Source organism: Danio aesculapii, chromosome 19 (assembly GCF_903798145.1).
Source record: "Danio aesculapii chromosome 19, fDanAes4.1, whole genome shotgun sequence".
NCBI lineage: Eukaryota > Metazoa > Chordata > Actinopteri > Cypriniformes > Danionidae > Danio > Danio aesculapii.
Genome location: NC_079453.1, coordinates 13,014,935 through 13,041,961, shown reverse-complemented (window position 1 = coordinate 13,041,961; position 27,027 = coordinate 13,014,935). Strand labels below are relative to the sequence as shown.

The 27,027-nt window shown below is 35.0% G+C and overlaps 1 protein-coding gene across 2 annotated transcripts; it reads left to right on the top strand.

Annotated features, from left to right (window-relative positions):
• Positions 1-1,181: 1,181 nt before the first annotated feature.
• On the top strand, positions 1,182-23,983 carry pip5k1aa (phosphatidylinositol-4-phosphate 5-kinase, type I, alpha, a). Of its 2 annotated transcripts, XM_056479295.1 has the most exons (17): positions 1,182-1,377; positions 1,456-1,487; positions 1,660-1,764; positions 5,077-5,111; positions 7,961-8,050; positions 8,653-8,783; positions 8,885-9,002; positions 11,034-11,186; positions 11,271-11,570; positions 12,125-12,321; positions 14,361-14,444; positions 14,543-14,591; positions 14,686-14,770; positions 14,855-15,016; positions 16,829-16,964; positions 17,136-17,229; positions 20,231-23,983. In XM_056479295.1, exons 3-17 carry the CDS (start codon positions 1,722-1,724, stop codon positions 20,231-20,233), a joined length of 1,680 nt encoding a protein of 559 aa, XP_056335270.1. In that variant the 5' UTR covers positions 1,182-1,377; positions 1,456-1,487; positions 1,660-1,721; the 3' UTR covers positions 20,234-23,983. The 2 variants fall into 2 exon arrangements, with proteins under 2 accessions (XP_056335270.1, XP_056335271.1); XM_056479296.1 differs by lacking the exon at positions 1,456-1,487.
• The last annotated feature ends 3,044 nt before the right edge of the window (positions 23,984-27,027 follow it).

The following is a 27,027-nucleotide window of genomic DNA, read 5'->3' as shown; positions in this document are numbered from 1 at the left end:
TTTTTTATATCACTAAATCACATTTTAAAATTGACATATTAAATTAATGCAATCTCTACATTTTAAGTAATTAATTTTCTTAAAATGAATTTACAACTAAAAATAATGAATATATGTATTTTAGACATGATTAGAATATAGAATATATTTGACTGCTGGACTGCTCCATGCTAGATATTTTATTTGGTAATATTATCATTATTACATAACAATACATTATAATAATAATATAATATTTGATTGTATACAAAATAATATTTAATTATGTTAAAATTGTATTTATTACTCTCACAAAAAAAATTTAAAAAATTATATATATATATATATATATATATATATATATATATATATATATATATATATATATATATATATATATATATATATATATATATATATATATATATATATATGGTAGAAAATGTTATGTAGTTTATTGGTAGAATTTATATTTCTAGATATTTACTGGGGGCCCCTAGATTTCCTGGGGCCCTAAGCGGCTGCTTACCTTGCTTATTGGTTAAATCCGCCCCTGACTATACATACACACAGTTCTGTTCATCATAGGTGCCCTTCAATGTATCTGTAACGAAAATATTTGCTATTTTAACAAGTTTACTGACAGAAATGTATCACAATGATATCTCTTTTGATTTCACTATGCATATTGTCTTTGTATTCTGTAAAATTAAATGCATTTGCCCAAAAGGCCTTTATAAATTTTTGAAGTGTTATTTATAACCCCCTCCCCTTAAATTCCATTGAGATTTGAGAGGAAAATACTGCCACTCATTGTAACTAGTTTTTTTTAGACACTTCACTGATTACAGATTTATGGAAGTTCCTGTAGGCCTATGTTAATTGATGAACATTTATTGTATTCTCAAATTGTTGTTGTTTGTGCATAATTACGTATTTAAATATTTATTGACTATTTTATGTATCTTATAAGTTCAAAACAAAGATTATGTACAGGTCCCTGGTTATTTACCACGCCAAACCTGACATTTTACGTTTATGGATAACCAAATATCTTCAAAGTATCAAAAAACGAATGAATGAAGCTGAATTCTGATGGTTTTGTGTCAGTCGAGCGCCCCCTGCACTGAGCAAGAGAGTTGGTGCTCGGCTACCGCGCCCAGCGGGACAGCGCAACAACGTCACTTCCGCTTGTTTTGGGAGGCTCGAGGAACGGAGGACGTTTCCGTGCGGTTCAGCGGGTTATTTACTTCGGACGAGCCCGCTAAAGTAACAATAGCAACAATTTCGAGCACCTTAAAGATTCCCGCGAGGCACCGAGACGTTCTGGGAACGGTAAAGTAAAGTTAAACGATACCGGTTTGGATTTCTGGAGAACAACGGAGTGAATAAGTTGAGGTAAGCACTCTCGTCTGCTGTTATTGTGAGGTTTTACTCGTTAAATCTCTAATATGCCAATATTTTTTGCATTTGAAGATAAAGAAGAGAAGGGAAGAAAAAAGAAGAAGGTAAACGCACGACAGCACAACAAACTAACTAGCACGATGAACAACGTTAGCACATACCAATGCATATTATTGCCATACTAAAATGAGTAAATGTTGTAATTGTCCCTTAGTTTAGTTCCTATTAGGTTTTAGGTTGACTAACACACTTTATTTGGACATGTTCGTTTCCCAGGGCTGTGGGGTAAAAACCACAAGTGAAAACAAAGCAGGACCATATGAAACTTCCGCCAGAAAATGGCTGCGCCGGCTGTAGTTTCCACGGATGGAGCAGACTCCAGTAAGAGCAGTTTATTTCCATTGACTGTTTATTAATGTGGATGAAGCAATTTTACTTGTGTCTAGATAATAAGACTTGGGGGTTCCTTACTGGAAAGATTGAGTAGGTAGATAACCCTATGAGGAAACAATCACCAATTGTTTATATACACATTTATCTTTGTGTTTGTGTGTGCATATTTTATTACTTTGTATTAGGGTTTTCACGATACCATAAATTCAGGCCACGGTACTATGCCAACTGAAGTATCATGATACCAAGTTGTATTAACTCAAATCTACGAAATAAAACTAATTGTCAGAAATACTTTATTTTATATGTCATAATTAGGCATGGGCCCGTATAAAATTCTGACGGTATGATAACCTTGGATAAAAATATCACGGTATTGTGTTTATTGCTCTAAAATATGTTGCTTTTAAATAACTGGGTAAAAAAAAACTTTTTTCCCCTTTGAAAACAATATATTTTATTTTTTGAAAGATTTTTAATGTTTTGGAGCAGTAAACACGTCAAGCTATATTCAAATGAATCATTGACTTGCTGTCTTCATTAGTTTCAAAAACACAATTTAAAATGGCATCTTTGGATTTTTTTTTTTTCTGCTGGAGATACTGTTATCCTAAAAAACAAACAAAATATGTAATAAAAAATCTTACACATACCTTAGAGGTTTTAAAACCTTGACTTTTCCGAACTGCAGTATACCTTCAAACGGTTATTGTCCTATGCCCTGTAGGTATATCTACTGGTGAAAAATCATATCTTAGTATTTTTAGGAGGAATGAGGATATACGATATATATCCTTTATTTTCCAATAAATGGTTACTTGAGAGTCAAAGCCTTTATTAAAACTTAATTAAGCAGTTTTTGAGCAAAATATAATTCAAACCTTCCCTGCTTTTATCATCACTATAATTATCATTCTTATATTGTTATTGAGTAGCTAACAGTGCGATATTAAAATAGAAAAAGAAATGTTTGGTAGACAAATGCATGTTTTTTTTTATTTAACTTTTTAAAAAAAGTTTTAATAATCGTTTAAACCACCAAACGTTTGTACACTAGGCACACACACAAAACAAATCACGTCTTCTAGTTAAGGGGCTAAAATAAGTAAATCAATTAAACAGAATAAACAAATACAATGATTAGAATATAATCGGAATTGAAGTCAATATGTAACAACAGACCAGAAGGCAGAGCTAAATGTGTTATAACGTAAATGTAACGAAGAGACCGTCGTGTAATACTGAACTCATAATCAGTGAATGAGGTGGTTTCACTTTCAAAATGTGGTATAAATTTGTCGCATTTTTGATTTTTTTTTATTCTTTTGAACACATTCAGGTGTTCTATGTTTGTTCTTGCTGTCAATTGCAGAAGAAACGATTGATAAATGATCAAAAGTGTGGTGCCACTTTACGATAAAAGGTTTCTGATAAACCGGTGTGACGTGCGTGCACGCAAGAGGGAGTCAGATTTGTTCCTTCATGTCGCGTGTAGTGATGGGTCGTTCTTGAACGGTTCGTTAATTTTTAACATGTTTTGTATGACTCACGGAGTGAATCATTCATTTGCGCATGCGCTCATTTGTGCAAGTGGAGCTCGCGTGCTACCTTGGAGTGGTCTGTTTCGCGCAGAATGCACACGTGTGGCCTCTAACCATATCGATATGAAAGATATTTGATAATACTGCATCGCGTTGGGGAATCATATTGATATACCCCCAGAACTCGATATACCACCCAGCCCTAATGCCTAGTCATAATACTTGAATTCAATTTAGAATTCCCTTATTATTGAGAATGTACAGATAGTGTTATTAAGAACATACAATCATTTGTACAGACTTTCTCTGATTTTTTTTTTGTATATACTGTGACTCTTTTGTTATTGCAATAATAATAAAATTAATTAATAAATAAATCTTTGGTCATGCCGTATGATCTGTCATAACTGCAGCAAACTACAACCCATATGCAGACAGTTAAAATAAACGTAAAATAAAGTGAACTATTGATTATTTGCCAGCACAAATGTGTGATTTTATTGATTTTTCCGTGTGCAACATTAACTATTGTAAAACAGTTAGTGACGATACTACCATTTGCAGACTACAATGGCACCTTCAGTATTTTATAGCCATACAAGTATCACATGCTAGTGAAGTACTGGTAAGTCGTGCAACCCTAGTTTGTATACACACACACCTCATTCAAAAATAATACATTTATTTTGCTTCATCAAAAAACAGTAATATATCATTGATTTTGTAATGATTTTCTGATTTTAATGGCTTAGTGCAAGATTTTAGCTTTTAGCAGTGTATATATAACATTTGTGTAGCAATATCAGGTATTAAAGGTGCTTATTATTTTGAGACCATTTTGAGGGATGTAAACAAAAACAATGCTCTGAACAGATTTCCTGTTTTACATTTTTAATTTCTATATCTTCCGAGAATCCAAAAGAGCCACATATTGATAAATAATGTTATGATTGCTGTTTTAACATTAAGTTAGGATTGAATTGCCTCTTCTTACAGTTATGAAATAGTTTGATAACAAGCAGGAAATGTTCATGGGCCAATGACATGACCACATTGAAATGGTCTGTAATTTATATTTGCAATATAGATCTAAAGTTTTTTTATTATTTAACTATTGTTGTTTTCATAGATGTCTGTGTGTTGAGGGTTATTCCAGCCAAGAGGTACATTCCTGTGTTTGCATATGATCTCTGATTTGAGTTTCATCGTTATAGGTTGTCTGTAGTAAACGTGACTGCTTGTCTTTGTTATTGAAAGTGTGGTGTCACTATACACTTAGCTGGTGTGATTGGGTTACAGTGTTTTCTTGGAAGAACAAAGGAATTGAAACCCAGGTGTCAATGCATGCTGCATGTTTGCACTCATAGTTGTGGTTAACGACTCAGTGTAAACTGCTTCTTTTACATCAACATTTGCAAAATTTTGCATCTTGTTTGTAGTGTAGTTTCACACAAAAGCGAAATATAGTGACTTTACATATAGTTTGAGGTTTTGTTCAATTGTAGAATATCAATGCATACTAGACAAAATATGAAACCTTGGAAATAACCTCATCTCGTGCTTCACATACCTGAAAAATTAGTTCTGCGTTCTTGTTTACTTCTTGGCAAGAATCGCATAAAACTCATACTCATAACTAGCTGTAAACAAAACAGAAGAATAAAAGGGCATCGTAGATTATAAAAAAGGATTTTCCTACTAATCCGCATGCATTTTATAAGTTTTGATGAACTGTTGACACTTTTATTCTATTTAATAGGTACTCCTGGAAATCGAAAGATGGCTTCTTCAGAGGTAATTATAGCCCTTTCTTTTGCCTTAGTAATAGTTTCACATTTGTGACCCACTTTTTTTGTACTCATAGCTGTTTTGCTAATCAGTGCAAGTCCTTTCACTTTTTCTATATAGTAAGTTGGCTCACTCTGCTATTCTACTCTCATCATTACTGTTATTTTGGTGTTTTATTTACTGAATTGGCAGATCTTTTGATTGAGATCTTTTAATGCCAGCTTTCACTATATTCTGCAGAGCTTAAGCAAACTTCAGTTACTAGCCCTGTTTCCATTGCCCTGTGTTAATGCGCAATTTGAAGTATTGCATCATCAATTGAATAATGGAAATGCCAAATTTTTTAAATAAAAATCCTATAATTGACAAAAAAAAGTTTTGCTTGAGGTGGTATTGGACTAAAAAGCGAGAAATTGGCAAAAAAGGTTCATGCAAAAGTAATCAATTCTATATGCATTGCAATATAAATTCCAAGCCGCTACTCATTTGAATTGAGAAAGTATTCATTTATGACCACTTTTTAGTCATGTCACACATTAAAGTGAGTTTTATATAAAATCATAGTGTTCACATCAGTCTCAGGACTTGCTGCATCACAAATACCAAAATTTTAACAATTTGTAAAAATAATCACTTTTTGGTCATCCGATATTAGGCATTGATATATATATATATCTATATATATATCTATATATATATATATATATTGTGATAGAGATTTTTGAAAGTAATACATTGCTTTGTAAACATTTATTATTACCATTTGATGAATCTCCCCATACAGTTTGATATAGCGATTGTACCTGGAAACCGCTTTGCGTGACGTCACACTTAACAAGCGGATTAGTTAGGTAACAGACCTTAATGGTTATGGTGTATTGGTGGTTTTCATCTGTTGTAGTAGCATACAATGGTAAGTTATGCGAGATGCTTGTGCAAGTAATTAAAATGCTCCAACTATTTTAAGTTGGTTTTATATGCGCACATTCGGACTTTCACCTCCTTAATATAATTTCAGAAAGGTATTCTTTGCAAATTCTAAATGGGGAAATTATATTAGCAGACAATGTCTATCATTGCACAACATTGTTCAGAGTAAGTTCATTTGAGTTAATGTTGTTTTGGGGCATACTCACACTAGGTACAGTTGCCTTGAACCGCGCCGAAGTGCGATTGCCCACCCTCCCCTCTTCCCCGACGGCCTGCACTCACACTGCATTTTGCCTTCCGAGCCAGAGCATGCTTGCATTATCTATGATGCAACTGTTCAGTTTAACAGACAGGGTTCGGATTGCCTAGTGTGAGTGCATTCATCATAGTTCCATGTGAATTCAGAACAGAAATTAAAAGTAGCAAGTAAACAACAAAGGGGCCATGTCATAACAGTACATCATTATGATAAATCTTTATTAGCCTTTTAAAATTCTGCTTTACTATTTTATTGAACACCAAAGTACAAATGTGTGAATATAAAACCAACTTTACCTCAATAATCACATGACTAATCAACTGTCTCCATTATGCTTGCCTTGTTTACTTTTGGTAACTCTGTTACCAATACTGCTGTCAGCCACTTACAACTTTTTGCATTACTCATTTGTAATATGCTTTGTATACAGCATGCTTTCTCAGTTGTAACTTTTTAAAACTTGAAAAAAATTAAAATAAGCTTTTAAAAATAAGATATTTTATAGACGTATGCCATGTATAGAATATTAGTATTTCTTAGAGTGCATTATATAATTTCATTATTTGGATGCAGCATATGTAGCATATTTTCTGAAAGATAAGTTAGCCCTAACTATAATTCACACTGTAAAAACATGCATTTCTGAGAAAAAGAAACTTTTAAGTTGTGTTGGTGTGTGAGTCACATTTTATAATACATTCAGAAATAAATGGTGAAACATTATACATGTGTAATTTGGAAACGATAAACTATGTGTGGAAAAATACATTATTCAGATACTCGCATCACTTAGATAGCACCAGTGTGCACTTGCTTGACATTAGCTATGTTTCCATCCTATTTTATGCACATGTTGGAGATGAAAAAATCTGTTGATGGAAACGGCAAGATGTGCATAAATAAAAAAAAATGCGCATAAAAAAACATATGAGCATAACTGAGTAGGATAAACTTTTTATTCGATAAGAAAAGATGCTAGTAAACTACAATGGAAACACTTTTACCAAACAAATTTTATTATGCGCATTAAAAAAAAACTCATGTGATTTTGTTATAAGAGATCATGTGATAATAAAAATGTGTGTAAATGAACAAAGCAGGCTGAGCACATTGTAAAACATCTGAAATGTTGTTTTGGTCATTCTAAAATGCCTTAACCATTTCAGTATTAGTGCTATTTTATTATTAATTACCTCCACAATCAAGAGCATCTTTGCTCCGCGTCTCACGCCTTCATACGCCACCAAGCGTTCACTGCATGTTGGCATTTGTCTTCTGAGGTGCAAGTCATTTGATAAATAAGGAAAAGATTCACACAGCTTCTCCTACCATAGCAAATTCAGTTTTTACTGTTGATATTTGGCGCCAGGTAATTAGGAAGTGTCGATTATGTTCTTTTTGTCTCGTTTGATGGACACACTGCCTTATTCGCACGTCTTTTATGCGAAATTCCAGTTTTGTGCATAAAGTTAATTCACATTTTTGGATGGCTATTAACAGAAATTTGTTATAAAAGTCGCAGTGTTTTGAATAATAAAAATGTATTTTCCAGAAAACAGTAGCATTTATTGTAAATTTTGCTTTGTCATCATGAATGGTTCAAACAATCTGGATTTTTTTTTTGTCTTAATGTCTGTTTTATTTACTGAGCGCTCATTTTTTTTAGGGTCTGAGTACCATGGGTTCATCCCAGACAAACAAAAAGACCTTGGGTCACCGAGGGATTGACCCAACTGGGGAGACCACATATAAAAAGGTGCGAGATATCTAACTTTTATAGAAATATAACATACACACATCTTTCAAAGCAGTAAATGTTTACAAATAGTAGTGTGTTATGGATAAGACCAGATCAAGAGTATCAGCAGTTCAACTTCCAGTCCTCAAACTGTCAAATCATTTGCAAACTGTTGCTTGTTCTGTTATCTGTTAGTTGATATTACATAGATATGATATGGCAGTTCATTGTGAGACAGGTCAGATTTTCTTTCTTACAATACTGTATGTGTTTACAACATTCAGCATCATTTATACGTCTGCAAACACCTCATTCATATAAAAATGAGACACATTATACTATGCCTTCTATTTATACAACTGCATCATATTTACAGTGCTATTTATGTTTTTTGTGGCACTGTAGATGATAAACCCAGTAAATGGTACATACAGATAAGACTAGCAGGTTTTTAGAGTTTTATTAGGTCACATGCATTGTTTAAATACCTACAAATACATTTGAATCAGAATGTTTCTAGCGTTGATGTTTACCTGGAGTAATCACAGAACTGGTTTCTTATTTCCTGTATTACACACGCTATCTTGTTTTTTTTACTCTGCTTATCGTGAACTCTTCAGACAACATCATCTGCTCTGAAAGGTGCCATTCAGCTAGGAATCACACACAGTGTGGGAAGCTTGAGCCAGAAGCCAGAAAGAGATGTGCTCATGCAAGACTTTGAAGTGGTAGAAAGCATCTTCTTTCCCAGGTACGTCCATTAGTGAGTAACCGTGAGTTAAAGGGATGTTTTGCTTCAGTAGTCAGGCACTGTCACATACCTAACTGTGTTTTGCTTTGTATTACTCGCAGTCAAGGAAGTAGCTCAACACCAGGTCATCACCATGGTGACTTCAAGTTTAAAACGTACGCTCCCATTGCATTCCGATACTTCAGAGAGATGTTCGGGATCCGACCTGATGACTACCTGGTAATTTTGTTTGCTCATTAAACACGGTTCTCACCATTTCCTGAAAGTATCCAGTATTTAAATAGTTGTGTATTTTAGGACTGGATTAGTCAAGGGATTTTTATAGGGCTGCAACTAACAATTATTTTAGTAATCGATTATTCTGTCGATTGTTTTTTTTTTTTTTCGATTAATTAATGAATCGAATTTAAAAAAAAAACAGGAAAGGCTTTAATTTCCAACACTTTACTCAAAAACAGAACTGCAATCTATAGTAAGTGCACAAACGAGTTGCTCTTTGAACATCCCTGAGCTGTTATAATAATAATAAAATAAAAAACTACGTAGTTTTGTCCTGCTTTCAATCCAAGTATTTAAACATTTTTTAAATCAAGATACATTCTAGACACATGAAATAGCATAAGAAATTATGTCTTGTTTTCAGAAAAAGACACCTCAAAATTAAGTGGTTCTTTGCCTAAAACAAGCAAAATTATTTGCCAATGGGGTAAGAAAAATAATCTTAATGAGATATAATCTCAAACTGAAGTTTTAAGCATCACTTAATTTTCTCATGCCATTTATAAACTTTATTTAAGATTTTTGACATATTTGGACTGGAAACGAGACAAAATTACTAGGTAAGAAAAGCTTTTTTGCAGTGTAGCTATACATGACAACAGAGAAAAAAACATGCAAAAAAAGGCGAGAGAATAAAAACGTGTCTTTAGTCTTGCAATGCATAGTAACTATACCACTTCTTTGTGTGTTTTTCAAACTCTAAATGTATTGTTTTACTAGAACTTGTGTGTATTTGCATGTCTAAAACATAAAATAAACATTAGGCGGTTAAAACGCTGCATAATTGTGATAATATGATACGTCTTTCTCTGGCTCCGTGCCAGCCAGCGCACCAAAGTTCAGTTTGAAATTTTCAGTTGCCGCTCTGAAGGTAAATGAGCTAATGCTAACTTGTCATGCTTGTCAAGCTGGATAACGAGTAAAAACACCAGCACCAGGGACTTTACGGTCCCCACTTTAAAACGGAACAAAAGTTGAATTCTGTAGTGATTTACCCTGCTGTTGGACTCCCGTCCTCCTCGTCCCTGTCTATAAAGCGCTAGAGATGGTGTTCACTCTGCCCCACGCTGAACTAAAGTGTATTTTTTATTTTTTTAGTAATCAATGTGTCGCAATTATGAAATTCGTTGCCAGCACTTTTAGTAATAGATTTTTAGCGATAAAATTGATTTGTTGTTGCAGCCCTACATTTTTATTTAAATGGAAATTATTGTAGCCTTTAGAATTAAATGTCACACTATTCTTAATCAAAGTAATTATTTTTAAAATGTGACTGGAAAAGCACATACAAGTAATGGAAATGTAATGTATTGTATTTTCCGCTAATTAAGTTACACATGACTATGTTAAGAGAGGAAAATTTGCATTGTAGGTCAAATTGGCTGCTGGTAGCCCTGAATAACTGAAAGCTTTACAAACATTTAATCATGTTTTAGTTGCCATCACTTAACGGATAATGTAATTAATTTAACAGGTTTAAGAACAGTAATGGAAAGAAAAATATGCATGTAAAGCAAACCAGTTATATCGGCTTTCACACAGCGTTTGTTATGAACATCAGGCATAAACTAATTTGTCTAAAGTGAAACTGAAATTACCATTGTGTGTAAAATGCTATAAAAATACTTTCATGTCTTTCGTTATGCACAAAAACAAATGTGATTTCCTTTGTTTTTGCTGTATTATATCAATTTCTCTGGAATACAATTGTCTGTACATTTCAGATGTCAAAAAATGTACAAATTTTCCAGAAAAAAATGCTGTGGTGTACTTCTGTTGTAAATTATTCACATACATTTACTCATATATTATTAACATGTGTATGTTCTTACTTGTGTGTGTGTGTGTGTGTGTGTGCGTGTGTGTGTGCGTGTGTGTGTGCGTGTGTGTGTGCGTGTGTGTGTGCGTGTGTGTGTGCGTGTGTGTGCGTGTGTGTGTGTGTGCGTGTGTGTGTGTGTGTGTTTTCTGCAGTACTCTCTTTGTAATGAACCCCTTATCGAGTTGTCTAACTCTGGAGCGAGCGGGTCTCTCTTCTACGTTTCTAGTGATGATGAGTTTATTATTAAGACGGTACAACACAAAGAAGCAGAATTCTTGCAAACACTCCTTCCAGGTTACTTCATGGTAAGTCAGGGTTTATACATCAACGTTGTTTTATTATTAATCGTTTTGTGGATTCCTACATATTTTTTACTCTTTATCTTTTAGAACCTGAACCAGAATATGCGCACACTGCTTCCCAAGTTCTATGGCCTCTACTGCGTTCAGGCTGATGGGAAGAATATTCGAATAGTGGTGATGAACAACCTGCTGCCACGCGCTGTACCCATGCACCTTAAATTTGACCTAAAAGGCTCCACATACAAGCGACGCGCTTCACCAAAAGAGAGGTCCAAGGGTGTGCCCACATATAAAGACCTAGACTTCATGCAGGACATGCCTGAGGGCATATTGCTGGAGAATGACCACTACACTGCCCTCAGCAGGACCATGCAGAGAGACTGTCGGGTAAGAGCAAAATGTTGAAATGGGCTATATGTACAGCTAGTGTTTTTCAGCCAATGATAAACATCCGGTGAAAGGTTTATGTGACTATTTTTAATTTCATATGGTTGCTTTTACGGCATTGATGTTGTAATGTATTGAAATACAATCAGTTCAATAGACTTAAGCATTCATTAAGTGGTTCAAGGGTAAAACGAGATGCACGACTAGAGCAGAATCTCAATTGAAAACACTGGGGTATAATACATTTCTATATCGTATATCAATCAGGCAGTGAAGATCACTGATTTTTAAAGAAATCAGATCTTAGACATGGCAATTTGGGCTGGCTGACTGAAAATTTAAAGTTTGTGTGCATATACCCCATTAAATGTATTAATAGGAAACATTATCCTTGAATCTGTTAGCTCACAAATGTTTTATCACTGAATATTTTGGGCGTTTAATTAATGCATCGGGCAACTTCATATTTATAAATCCCTTCTTTTAGAAATTGTTTGAGCCAGTTTTACATTTTGCATATGCTAAATCTTTTCCCTTATTTTTTTTATCTGTAGGTACTACAAAGCTTCAAGATCATGGACTACAGTCTTCTGGTGGGTATCCATATTTTGCACCGGGCAGGCGAAGAGACATCTACGGCAGTGCCTGATACCCAGAAAAAGGCACCAGGCCAGAAGCCCCTGTACTGTACTGCCATTGAGTCTATTCAAGGGGAGTCCAAGAGCAAGACTTCACCACAGCCCTACGAAAGGTTAGTTTTTTATTTTTATTTTTATTTAATATACAGTATTGTGCAGAAGTTTTAGGCCAACATAAAATCTGTTGGTTTACTGATGGTATAATGCAGTGGTCTCAAACTTATAGTTTACTCATAGTTTAGCTTCAACCACCTCCAACTCACACCATCTTGAACACCTTGATTAGTTAGATCAGCTGAGTTTGATTAGGGTTAGAGAAAAACTATGCACAGCTGCGGCCCTCCTGGAATCCAGTTTGAGAATTATGGTATAGTGGGTATATGACCTTTTACCACAAAACCAACCATAAGTGTAAATGTTTTTTTTGTAAATTTATTTTTAATTGCGATTTATACAAAGTAAATAAATTATCTTTCAGTTGATGTATGGTTTGTTAGGAAAGGAGTTAGGTTGGAGTTTGTATTATTTTGGTTTAATTGATTAAAACATGTGAAAGACCATGTTAGAGAAAGGCTGTTTGTCCTGGTTTGAGCTGCATTTCTAGCAGTGTTGTTAGCGATTATTTTCTGAATTAAGGAGTTGTAAATAGGCATGGGCCGATATAAGATTCTGACGGTATGATAACCTTAAATAAAATCATCACAGTATTGTGTTTATTGCTGTAAAATATGTTCCTTATAAATGTCTGGGTAAAAAACACAAACTTTTTCCCCTTTGAACATAATATATTTTATTTTAAGAAACATTGAAACAATATTTTAGAACAGTAAACATGCCAGGCTAAATAATTCAAATGAATCATTGACTTCTGCTGTCTTCATTAGTTTTTTAAAACACTAATTTCTTTACAATTAAAAATGTTTTTTGCATTTCTTTCCTGCAGGAGATACTGTTGTCCTAAAGAAACATTAATAAAAAAAATCTTACATGCATCATAGGAACGGTATAGCAGATAATTTTGGCGGTTTTAAAACCTTGACTTTTCCAATCCGCGGTATACCTTGAAAACGGTTATCGTCTCATGCCTAGTTGTGAATGTTGGAAAAGTATAAATGATTTTAATCAATTATGCTAATCTTTCAAGAAATGACTTCAGTGGTAATAGTTTTCATTTTTGGCATGATAATGATCTGCTAATTGCAGTTAAATCCTATTTGGAGAAAAAAAAATAGATGATGAAACACAGATAGCCATGAAATGGCCTCCACAGGGTCCAGACCTGAATATTATTGAAGGTGTATGAGATCCCCTGGACAAAAAAAAGAAAGATATGACATTCTAAACTTAACTCTGGTTTAGAGAATCAACTCTGAAAAGTGCTAAAAGAAGCCTAATATTACACAGCACATTATTTCAGAAAATGTCAGGACAACAAAGCAAGCTGTGCTTGGTGCCAAGTGAATCTACGTTAAACACATACTTTTGCTTGACGAGGAAATGTTGTGCTGTTGTTGTTTTTGTTAAAATTTCCTATATTTTCCGTTTGTTTTTAATAAAAAGGCTAATTGATCATATATTGTGCAAAATTGTTAATGCCAACAAAGCTGGACAAGTGCTTAGGACTTTAGCACAGTACTGTATTTTATTCCTGTGATGCAGATTATTTAGCAGGGTCCTAGGATCCTTTAGAAAATCTTTCACCATGCTTATTTGAAACATGAAACATAGTCATGAAAACAGTTGTGCTGACTAAAATTGTCACATTTTTCAAGTGTAAGGTGCCAAAAATTGGAAAGGTTCAATTCTAACTATTAATAAACCATTAACTTTTCCACTTTAGTTTAATAAAGTACTAATTTGCTGCTTAATAATAGTTAGTAAGGTAGTAGTGGTAGTAGTGGATAGTAGTGGTTTAGGTTTTGAGTGTGGTAAGGGATGTAGAATAAGTTCATACTTAAGAACTAATAAACAGCCAGTATCTTGATCATAGGCGAGTAATAATCCAGTTGTTAATAGTGGGAATTGACACTTAAAATGAAGTGTTACCAAAGGTTGCTTTTTTGGATTACTGTACAAGCATTGTGTTTTCTTCTGCTGTTACTATTACTTTTCACCTGCATATTATTTAATGCGCCATATTTGTTGTTTGCAGCATGGGAGGAATTCCAGCATTCAACTCAAAAGGAGAAAGATTTCTGGTTTTCATTGGCATCATTGATATACTTCAGTCCTATAGGTAAACTGCTTTTCCATATCTGTGTGCATTCTTCATTATGAATTAGGGATGCAATGAAATTCTGGATGCATCATTTGTTTTAACATTGTGTTTTTTAGGCTTGTAAAGAAGTTGGAGCACTCGTGGAAAGCTCTGCTGCATGATGGGGTATGTCGCTTTATATCAAACATTGAGCTAACTTTACAGATGCAGTTTGTGCATTCATTTTTTTCTCTCCTTTGTTTGATGTTTTCGTCTGCAGGACACTGTGTCTGTGCACCGGCCCAGTTTCTATGCAGATCGTTTCCAGAAATTTATGTGCAGCACAGTCTTCAGAAAATCGCAATGTGAGTCGGATTTGATCATCTTTGGCTAATGCATTTAAAGGTCTGAAAGTTCTGGATGTTTTCAAATCATTTTTATTCTGTTAGTGAAAACTTCTCCCTCAAAGAGAAGCCGCTTAGGACCCGTGTCTGCTGGGAAGAAGTCAAACATTGCAGTATCTGGACAATCACATCAACAATCCCTTCCTGTAGCAGCAGAACAAACCCAGCCGCAGATGTGGAGCAGTGAAGACCCTCAAGGAGACAGCGGTATGACGAGACTTGGAGAGATAAGAGGGATAAACAGGATAGCTGACAAGATAACAGCCAAAGTCTTTAAATGCTCGTCCAATATCATACTCTGGTGATAATAATGTCTACTAAATGCCTTAGATGTTAATCATTAGCCATGTTTCTATACCGGCTGAGGTTACTGAAACCTGCTGTTTGTTGTATGAATGGTATCCTTGGTGATGGAAAACCTGAAAAGTCAATGGTTTTAAATGGGGAACAAATAAATGTAGGCAGAATAAAATAGTTTATTGAGGAAAAAAGTTACTTTTAAAGCAAGACTAGGCAACTAAATGCTAATGTTGCTGCTAGTCAACACTAAAAACTCTAGTTGGTTATTTTTGTTGTTCCATATTAATTTGCTTTATAGGTTTATGAAGGCAATATTACAATTGTCATGTTAATGTTTTAATTAAAGTGCATACAGAGTGACTTGCTGAAAAACAGTCACTATATTACTATCCTAAAAAATAGACTATTCTCATTGTACATGAGTAGTAGTTGCTAGTATCGGTAAAGCTTTTCTTAAAGTTTTGCTGCCTGTCATGTGTACATGTACACTTTCATTTACAACAAAGCTTGTTCAAACACTGACGAGTTAAAATAACGAGTTTGTACTTCCTGGTCCTGTGCTGCACGTTGCATGTATATAACCTACTGGCATGTTTGATTAGATTATGTAAGGCTATTTTATCTGTCTACAAATACTTTTTTTTGACTGTCGACTAGTCAAAAAATGTATTTAAACTTTAATGAAATTAGATATCTAATTTAAAGATCATATTTATTATTTATTAGACTGCTGAAAATCAGAGATTCGTATAAAACATTAGGTTTCTGGCATTTGTCGTGGCAATTTCAAATAAAGAGACTCTTACTAATCAAGAGACAAAGCTTACGATGTTTACTTCCAAAAAAGATTTTATTCTTTGCAAAGAACAGGTCTGACAGTCATACAGGAATACCGGTTGCTGCAGAGTGCGACACACAGGCTAGCCAGATACCAGGTTTTATCTTCTTTCCTTTGCTTCAAGGCCCATTTTGACACGGTTCACATCCAGTTCTCTTTAGAGCATTTACTTTTAAGGGCTAGGATTCACACTTATTGAATGCAGATGCTTAAAAGCAGATGACCACCTTCCCAATGACCCTTTTTGTGATATTTGTTTTTGTATCATCTTTAGGAAAGCATATTTTTCTTTATATATGATGTTTCTAGTAAGAAAGAGAAGTTTTATAGAAATCAACGTTTTAGTAATAATTTAAATGAATTTTTCCACCACATTAAATACATTGTTTTAATCTTTGCTTCATTTAATTAATTCATTAACTTTATTGCATGTTGCCATTCAGGATTTGTTTTTCTATTTTCTTTTTTTCTAATCAAGAGGGTCTAAAGGGCATGGTCTAACTTGTATGCTTTCTTTGTTTTCAGTCATAATAGTGATTACATAATCAAAAATGTTGTGTATTTTAATAATCAAATGCCCTTGTGTGTTAACGGAGAGAATGAGCGCTGCAAATGTTTGCCCCCTAAAGCATTCACATAGACAATGTCAGCCTTGTTCTCAAACTTTAGGAATCAATAAGTTCTCTCAAAAAAGTTCTCTCTCTAAGGTTTTTACTTCTGAATCATCTGGCTAGCAGGCATAGAATAAGACCTTGAATGTTTACCTTGATTATCAGCTATGAGAAGCTTTTTGTTTCTTCAGTTAACCCTGTACATTTCTCCACCAACTCTTAATAAATCAGTATTGACTAACGTTATCAACTCTTTTCTTCTTTTCCTAGGTGTGCAAACCGCTCGTCCTGACCTGCTTCCTCAACAGGTTGCTGAAGATGATATCACAAGCAGCTCGGCTGATACCACCCTGTCAGCAACCTCTCTTGTTAACTCTCGACTCTCCACAAACACTCCAGTTCTCAGGTTTGTGACAGTTAGACAGTGATTAGATTAGTCTTTAAAGTTCTGCTACCATTACACTATAGTAATAATATTTACTGCATTCCATCACATACACTTGATGCACTCTCGCTCTTAATAAACGTGCATCATCTCTTGATGCAAGTTCTTGATTTTGGTTGTTTTTCCCCTCAGCCGCAGCAGTGTAGCTGGTCATTCATCAGAGGAAAGTTTGGACATGGAAGTCATTTCACTCAGCGAGATTGTTCCTCAGACAAGCACGTCAGAAGTAAGAGACATTTTGTCCTGGGCTGCAATCACTTTTAGTGTAGACTAAACAACATGGTTATCTTGGGGCCAGATTTACTAAATGTTTGCGTCAGTGCAAACTAGGGCTCTACAATATATACATGTATCATATTGAAGAAATAAGTCTTGTTTCATATCGTTCTTTCATCTATATCGTGGTGTTGGAAAAATGCATTGCTTACTGTAATACTTTTTCATCATTTGCATGACTGCAATTTTACACGCCTCCACAGGGATGCAGGTAGAAACCTGAATAACAGCATAGTGAAAAATTTGCATACTTAAAAGTGTGGTATGTGCATTTTGCATGTTTGTAGGGCCTGGAATTAAACATTTACCCAGAAGTTCTCAATCAAGTCAGAAAAACTATCGCATATTAATGAGTACATTTTTGAGAATATACCTTAAAATGTAAAAAAAAAAAAAAGTGATTTCCATATGATCTATATATAAAGGTACAATGTTGATGATATACATCATTATCAGGATATGAGATGACGTATATCATGATACATTTGTCATATCACTAGGGCCAGACAGAATCTGCGGACAATTTGTAATATTTCTGCGCAGAATTTTGTTAAAAATCTGCTGGTTTATACGAAATGATTTTGGGAGTATCATAACTAAAAACTTAATATAGGAATAATAAAATAATAACTATTAATTTAACTTTTAATTTAATGTTTAATATGCAAATCCAATTAAATCCACTTTATTTGGTAAACAAAGCAAGTGTCTCATATATCTACTAAAAGACAGAAAGTATTACTTTACAAATTGTATTGTAAATAAATCATATGCATATTTTCATATTGGTCAATAATATTACTGAAATTAATAAAAAACTGAATAACTGTAAATTTGCACACATTTACACAAGTAAATAAACAGAATTAATGACAAGCTAAAAATCTGAGGAAATCTGCAGAATTCTGCGCATACAGATTCCGTTTGGGCCTACATATCACTCTGAAAAACAGCTGTTGTGACATTATTTATCAATATGTGGACCTTTTAGGATTCACGGAAGCAATGGAAATAAAAAATGTAAAACAGGAAATGCGTTAGGACGATTGTTATTGTTTACATCCCTCAAAATGGTCTATATATTGATTACTGTTTAGACTGTATTATTAGACTAGTGGACTTAATTATATTTATTTGTAATTTATATTAATTAAATTAGTTTATTATGGTTTTTGGCATATGCATTTGTTGGAGTTTCCCTCACTCCATGTTTGACGTGGTATAGTATTTGCTGGACTAATGCAAATAACAGAGCACATTGTAGAGTCGGGTGAATTTTCTATTTGGAATAACAAAAATATTTTTCAAACGTAATGATTATCATTGGCTCAGTTGTTTGTGACCATACGCTTAATTACAATGTAGGTAGACTGTTGCATCTGTGCTGTTTAATTTGCACACTTTCAGAAGAAATGCCTGCACAATTTGCATTCTGATCTACACTTTTATGGGATTGTGGTCTCCTGCTAATTTGCCCTGTTTAGTAAACCTGGCCCTTGATATTTAAATTGAGTGTTTTTGAATGGTTTACAATTCTTGTTCTCAACTAGAGGGTTGCAAATCACACACACTTGCGTTAACATTTATTATAAAGTTGCTTTTTATGAATTTGCAGTGATCTTGTTCAGCTTGTCATATTAGTAGCATTCATAGCCTAAACAATATGCAAAATTATGTAAATATTTGTATGTATTTAGAAAGGGCAATCGTAAATATTTATGTGCCATTTTATTATAAAGTGACCCTTGTTATATTGTAATGTTTAATTCATTTATAATTTTTATATTTAAAATGTAAACATCAGATTCAAGTGTCTTCCTTTTTAAAGGACTTCTTTTCCCCATCTCCTTTGGAGGGAAAGCAGTTTTGTCTAGTGTTTATTCTTGACATTAACGTGAATAACTAAAACTTTTTTAAATGTTATCAAATAGTCATGAAAAAGATCTTGATGGGTTACTTGTCTTGTACTGACATGGAAAGCTTTCTCTCAGACACCGAGTACAGAGTATTACACCTGAATGCTTGTATAACCAGAGATTTATTTCAAATTATGTCAGCATTGGTCCGGCTAGTTGCTTTGGTGTGTTCCGAGTGTCAGTTCTCATCGGGATAACATCAGGGCTTGTTGGCTTGATTCAGCCATCTGTCATCAGCTATAGAAAGCGCTCTGACTGGTTATTCAGCGACAAGTCAGAAAGCAAGTCTGACGTAGTGAAGTGACATAGCATGTAAACAACTCAAGTCAAGAAGGAACACAGAAGCCAGCTCTCAAATATTTGCATACGATATGGATTATTAGATTATCAGACATATTTGCAGGATCTAAATTTAGCGGGAACGATCAGGTCGGGTAGAAAATAATTCTAAGCGGGCAGTGGGTGAAAAAAAGACTAAATAATAAACAGCGGGATCGGTCGGGTGCGGAAGAAAACCTGGCGGGAATAAAAAAATCAGTCCCGCACAGACCTCATGTGTACCTGCCTTTAAGGCCAGTTTATATACTTCTGTGTTGAGTGCACATGGTAGGTTACATACACTTTAATGTACCCTGATGTGCAACTCTCAAAAAAAAAAAATGCAATGACAGAGCACAAAATTTGTGATTGGCCGACTTGGTAGCAAGGACAGTGATGAAGGAGGTTAACAAGTGTCAAGTCCCACAGAGAAGCTCCAGATGGATACTTTTGTCTTGTTTGCTTTATGATTAAAGTTGTTGAACATTCCCTTGAGAGTAAATGAGATCTACTTCTACAGTAGCATTGCGCACATTTCTGGCTTAAACTCAAAACAACCTCAATAATACTCAACACCATGAAGTGTAAAGTCTACGCTGTTATTGCCAGAGCAGCACAGACAGAATGCAGATGTACAAATCCTCACAACAACGTGGTATTACAGCAATGCAGAAGTATAATTTGGGCTTAATGTGTTCTTTCTCTTTGCTGTTGCAGTGAAAGACTGTTGACGAACAGGTCAAAACAAAGCCCTCAAGGACCAAGATTTTCTCTCTTTTAAGGACATCAGAACAAGAAGAAAGTGGAAAAACAAGATGGAGTTGTGTAAGCACCAGGGGAAGTGAAACTGAAAGAATCTGGGATACAAAAGAGAGAAGTGCACATGTTCATAAAACTGTAAAGAAGAAAGATATTCCTCCCCTTTTTAATTCTTTTTTTGGATGTCAACACAACGGCATTCAATATTGCTGCTAAGAAATGAACCCAAAAAAAGTCGTACCTCAACAGTGTGAGATCACTGATGTCAAACAGGGACATAATATAACAGCAGTGCCATATATACAAGAGCCTCCAGAACAGACGTAAAGTCAAGTGAACTTTGCATCACATGACCAGGCTCTTGGAGAAGAGTAACTTGTGAGTTTTATTTGACCATACTTTTATTAGTCTGCTGCAGTCGTGTTCTTTAATTCTCCAGAGATAAAGAGAAATATTTTTGGTATATTTAAAAAAAAAAAAGGTTTTATGTAGTAAAGCGTGGTTATCGAGGGGGGAAAGTAGGATGGTTTAATCCAGACCAGGTTGCCTGAACAATCACGTATCAAGACACTTTTTCAAAGCTTTTATTGTGTAAAATAGGTTAGATTTGGTTTTAGAAATGGAGTTAAATGCAGTACTGAGGTGTTGTGTTGGGTTTTTAAACGTGCCTTAACTACATGAGTTATTTTGCCTTATTGCTTCTTTTATTGCGCATGATGCCTGCAAGTGGATTGTGCAGATTTCTGGGTTCTCCTAAGTCACAGGTGAACCTGGGGGGCCGCAGCTCTGCATAGTTTAGCTTTAACCCTAATGTAACACATATGACTAATTGAGTCCTTCAGGCTTGTTTGAAACCTCCAGATATGCTGCTGCGTCCCAATTCGCATACTTGCACTATGCCCTAAAAGTATGTACTTTTTTGTGAAGGAAAAATACATACTTTTGAGTGTGTAACAGAAGAGTTTGCAAGCTTTGGGACATAATACTTCCTCGTTAACAGATCGTTGTGTTGCTTAGTTATGAGCCCTGTCAATCATCCACATTTCTTTCATATTTAATTTCCTACCTTATTTTAGCTGCAGAATAATCTACCATTCACGAGTCTTTCATGCAGGGAAATCTCCTCAGGTCTTTGGATAATTATGCATTCAGATGTCCAAACACGTCTTTATGTAAGTTTAGTATTGTTGTTGCAGATAAAATAACACCGGAAACGTGGTTTAAATATTTTCCAGTTGGCTAGATATTCATTACCAGTAGGGTTGGGTCGATAGACATCATGATGCTGAGCCGGCATCGCGATCCTCCGCCCCACCCTTGCTGCAGCAGTAATCCGCTTGCGAAAAGTACATACGGCCCCGTTTACACTAATAAATCATAGTTTTAAAAATGCCATTTTAGAATGAAAGTGATCCACATCCACACTGGCGTTTTACCTAGCGTTTTTGAACAGATCTCTGTCCTAAAGCACATCACCTGACCACACAGACACTGATACTGTCATAGACTAGCATAGTCAGCTCCAGCCAGTCACAAAACCCAGAGAGCAGTGCACGTTGGACAGTTTATCAAGGATGTACCGATTAGGATGTATGATATTTAAATAATCTTGTCGCTATCTAACAACTCTTCAGTCTTTTGAATCTATCAGCTAACGTGTTACAGCATCAGTACACTGCTTCAATCTTTCGCTCTCACGTGTGTACTTAGTCTTTTTAGTGAAAACCTCAGACACTGTTGGTTGTGCAACTTTTTTAGCAACCAAGTTTGTCGATGCCATTATAACAACACAGATCACTCTGCCTATTCATGCCAGAGTTCTGCAGAAAGTGATCGACAGGTGGTAATTTGTTTGTAATTTATCTTTAATTATTTATTATTTGGTAATGGGTAAAACAAAGACCATGCGGTTCAGGTAGGCTACAAATAATACAGTAGGCTACAAATAATTAATTTATGAATGAATAAATCATTCATAAATAATTACTTCACCGGCCATCACGATGTTTCACGTTAGACGTCGTACGATGGCAAATTGGTTGACATCGCCCAACCCTAATTAACAGTCATAAAAACATCTTTACCGAAGCCTCCCTATTTGACAGTTGGTCTCGCACCTCCATTATGTTTGTAGTTTATTTACACTTTTCACTTACGTTTGTAGTTCTAATTGAATTCACATCCAACGTGCAATGTACTGTGGGCAATATCAGCAGTTAGAGTATGGATGCTTCTACACTTAAAATTTTGACCAGAAATGGTAAACAATCCGGGAATCTTTGGCGGACTCTTTTCAACATACTACGATTTGAGACATAATTCTATTTTCAAATACTGTTTTGGACCGATAGTATGTGAATTGGGATGCAGCAAGTGTGTTGAAGCAGGTATTAATTAACAGTTATACAAACATCTTTACCGAAGCAACCCTTTTTTGACAGTTGGTCTCGCATTATGTTTATATTTTACTTACACTTTTTGTTTGTAGTTCTAATCGAATTCACGCCCAATGCACAATGTACTGTGGGCAATATCAGCGGTTAGAGTATGGCGGGTTCTACACTTTGAATTTTTACTGCAATTAGTAAACCATCCGAGAATCTTTGGCTCTTTTCAACATTCTACAATTTGGGGCATACTAATTCTATTTTCAAATACTATTTAGGACGGATTGTATGCAAATTTGGACGAATATGCAAGCGTGTTGAAGCAGGGTTGAAACTAAACTGTGCAGAGCTGCGGCACTCCAGGAACTGGATTTTGACACTTTTGTCCTGAGTGGAAAGCAAATCATATCTCTCTGACTTCACAAACTTCATAAAACAATTGACACTCCAAGAAATTGTTTACTTTAGTATTCCTTACAAAAACAAATAAAGAAAAAGACCAACATTTTTAGCAGCGGTAGAAATATACCAAAAGTAAAAGACCAAATTCAGTATTTTGGTTTTTGAGACCTTTTATTATTTAAAACATTTTTGAAAATGGTCGTTTTTGGGGCACAATAAGACTTTCTACCTAGCAGACTAGCTACTGTAAACTAGCTACTGTAATGTCTTTAGCATCTTTTTATGAGATTAAGTTTACATAGACTGTAGCATAGGAACTTCTCTTAAGGCTCTGGGACTAAAACTAAAAGATAAATCCTTACCAAAACATTTTCCATCATTATTTTTGAATATGTGCATGCTAATCAGCCAGCTTGAATGTTGAGACTTTGGTGATGAAGATGCAACGATATATACGGTAGTTGAGTAAGGGAACATTGCTGGATCTTTTTCTGTGACCATTTTATAAACCTAAAAGAAACATTCCTGTAAAGTCGTATTTATTTGTATGTTTGCATGTAATTTATTTCTTTATCTCAACTTCCAAAGTGTCTGTATTGCAGGTTTTAATGCGAGACTGTGTATAAATTCTAACAGCTGGTGGCTTGTGTAAATTAGCTTGGGTGACGGTGAATGAGTTTTTATTTTTGAACTGTACACATGATCGGGGAGTCCTGTGCAATTGCTGTTTACTCTGAAAATGCTGCCTTCATCTCTGTTGTTTTATCAAACTGAGAACTGTCTTAAGTACTCTTCACTCCTACAAGGATATATTCATGTATTACTGCACTCTGTCAGAGGATATTAAGAGCTTTGGAGTGGAAAATATTGCAACATTTCATGCTGTATGCAAAAGAATGAAATAAACAACACTGAAAGAAAATGTATTAACTTACTGTGTTCAGTTTTACAACATTTTGTAATATACACTCACTGGCCACTTTATTAAGTACACCTTACTAGTACCGGGTTGGACCTCCTTTTGCCTTCAGAACTCTGGCAGAGATTCAACAAGGTACTTGAAATATTCCTTAGAGATTTTGGTCCATATTGACACGATAGCATCACACAATTGCTGCCGATTTGTCGGCTGCACATCCATGATGCGAATCTCCTGTTCCACCACATCCCAAATGTGCTCTATTGGATTGAGTTCTGATGACTGTGGAGGCCATTTGAGTACAGTGAACTCATTGTCATGCTCAAAAACAGTCTGAGATGATTCGCGGTTTATGACATGGTGTGTTATCCTGCTGTGTAGGATGTGGCGTTGACACGATGCTCAATTAGTACTTATGGGCCCAAAGTGTGCCAAGAATAATATCCCCCACACCATTACACCACCACCACCACCAAGCAACGTTTTTCCAATCTTCTATTGTGCAATTTTGGTGAGCCTGTGCGAATTGTAGCCTCCGTTTACTGTACTTAGCTGACAGGAAAATTCCAGTAGATCAGCAGTTTCTGAAATACTCAGACCAGCCCATCTGGTACCAACAACCATACCATGTTCAAAGTCCGTTAAATCACCTTTCTTCCTCATTCTAATGCTCTGTTTGAACTGCAGCAGATCACCTTGACCATGTCTACATGCCAAAAGGCATTGAGCTGCTGCCATGTGATTGGCTGATTAGACATTTGCATTAAGGAGCAGTTGAACAGATGTACCAAATAAAGTGTATTATTCAAGCATGGTAAATATTTTATGAATCAATCCAGACCTTAGTGTGGTTCAGATTTGTATGACTACTACTGTCCAATGAAAGAGATGTCTGGCAGAGTGAATGTTTTGGTCAATATTCACGTTCACTGTGAGGGAGAAAATGAATATACACCAGACACTTTCTTACAAACACTATGCAATTTTTTGTTTGCACACACAGGTGAGTGAGCTTTACAAAACAAACCTATAGAACATTTATTTAAATATAATATAATTAAACACTTCCTGTATTAAAACTGTAATTTGGTGCATGAATCATTTGTTTAGCCACAGTTTTACTATAATTGCGTATAAATACCATGGTTAAACGAATGAATGGATGGTTAACCGTGGTTGATTCATGACACTCAGAACAGTGGTTAGTGGGTTTGACAAACCACCTGTAGAACACACTTTCTACTGTATGCACTACTAGACACTCTTGTCAACACTCAATGTTTCTGGAAAATATGCAGTTTTTAGTGTGATTCATGCAGGTGAGTGGGCTTGACAAACCACATGTAGGAGACAAACTCTCCTCTTCATATGCACCAGACACTGTCTTACACTCCATGTTTCTGGACATGGATTTGTGCAATTTTAGTGTGCTTCATGCAGGTGAGTGGGCTTGGCAAACCATTTGTAGGACAGGGGTTCCCAAACTTTACAGCCCCAAAATAACAATGACAGTCACTCGTGACCCCCAATATTCTTAGAGGGGGGTTATAGATATATAATCCTTGTACACAACAGCACACACATACAAATAGGCCCAAGTCTATTCACCATTTAATTTTGGAGAACGCCACTCGGAGACCATCCTCCATGTTCAGTTGTGGCCTGTATTTATTTTTTATGTACGTGAGTGCTGTAAAGGTGTCAAAGTTTGACCTGGTGCCATAAAATCAATCTGCTGCATCTGACGCTTATGCTGTGTCTTTAATATAACATAATCACTCTAGTGGTCGCAAAAAATAAAAACATTTTATTTGCATGTTGTTTTTTTAATGTTTATTAACATGTTTACTGTGTTACTATTAACTACTGTTTTGTTTTTCAGTGGGATATGGATAAAATAGGGTCATTCTAATCGTTTGATAAAATTTATTTGATTTTTGGAAATCGCCAAGCAACTTCCCATCACCCTGTTTTCTGCTCCTTTTTATGACTAAAATTGTCACTTAGTGAACGCATTTGGTGGCACCTCATATGAAAATTATCCATTGTTTCATTGAAATGATTACTAAACATATTTTTTGGTGCATTAATTACTATTCGGATATCCAGTTTTACCATATGAAACTTTACATATAAATACCATTGTTAAACTAAGGTTTGTTTAGCAAAACCATGGTTGATTTGTTTAACATTTAACCACAGTAAGCATGTTTTTCTTACCTCACACTTAAAAGGTGTCTAGACCGACACTTAAATTTCAATTTGTTTCAGATATGTAAATTGTTTGGAAAAAAAAAAGATGTTTCTGTCTACATTCTTGTTCATTTAGTGTAAAAAAAAACAAAAAACAAAAGAGATGTGAATAATGATTGAGGTTGTTTGTCCCTAACAACATTTTCCCTGAAATTGAAACCTATAAAAGAATTTAGTTTCTGGTTACAATAACATTCTCTTGAGTCAGGTAAATCTACAATGATTAAACAGAGCACAGACACAGAAATGGTCCCTAAACTATAAGCACCCCTTAGTAAACTGTCTGATAGCCCCAGACTTAGTCTTTTAGAGATGTCATGAAAATACACTGGTATCTCAGACCCACATTTTTGGACTCACGACTCCAAAAATCTGATTCAGTTTATACTGTACATATTTGTGTGTGAAAAGATGCAATAAGTATGAATAAATATCATTTAATTACATGTAATTTACAAATGAATAAATAAAATAAATAAAAGTTTGAAACAACATGAGGAAGAAGTTGCTATTTAAATTTGTGGTGTATGGCAAACCATTTTAATAAACACTCACCAGCCACTGTATTAGGTACACCTTACTAGTACCCGGTTTGATCCCCTTTTGCTTTCAGAACTGCCTTAATCCTTTGTGACATAGATTCAACAAGATACTGGAAATATTCCTCAGAGATTTTGGTCCATATTGACATGACAGCATCACGCAGTTGATACAGGCTGCACATCCATGCTGTGAATCTCGTTCCACCACATCTCAAAGGTCCTCTACTGGAATGAGATCTGTTGTCTGTGGAG

Bases quoted from the DNA above. Each gene is read 5' to 3' on its own strand.
- pip5k1aa (XM_056479296.1), top strand. From the start codon at position 1,722: ATGGCTGCGCCGGCTGTAGTTTCCACGGATGGAGCAGACTCCA. The intron at 8,784-8,884 runs GTACGTCCATTA...TATTACTCGCAG, and splicing joins GAAAGCATCTTCTTTCCCAG to TCAAGGAAGTAGCTCAACAC. The intron at 14,445-14,542 runs GTAAACTGCTTT...TGTGTTTTTTAG, and splicing joins GATATACTTCAGTCCTATAG to GCTTGTAAAGAAGTTGGAGC.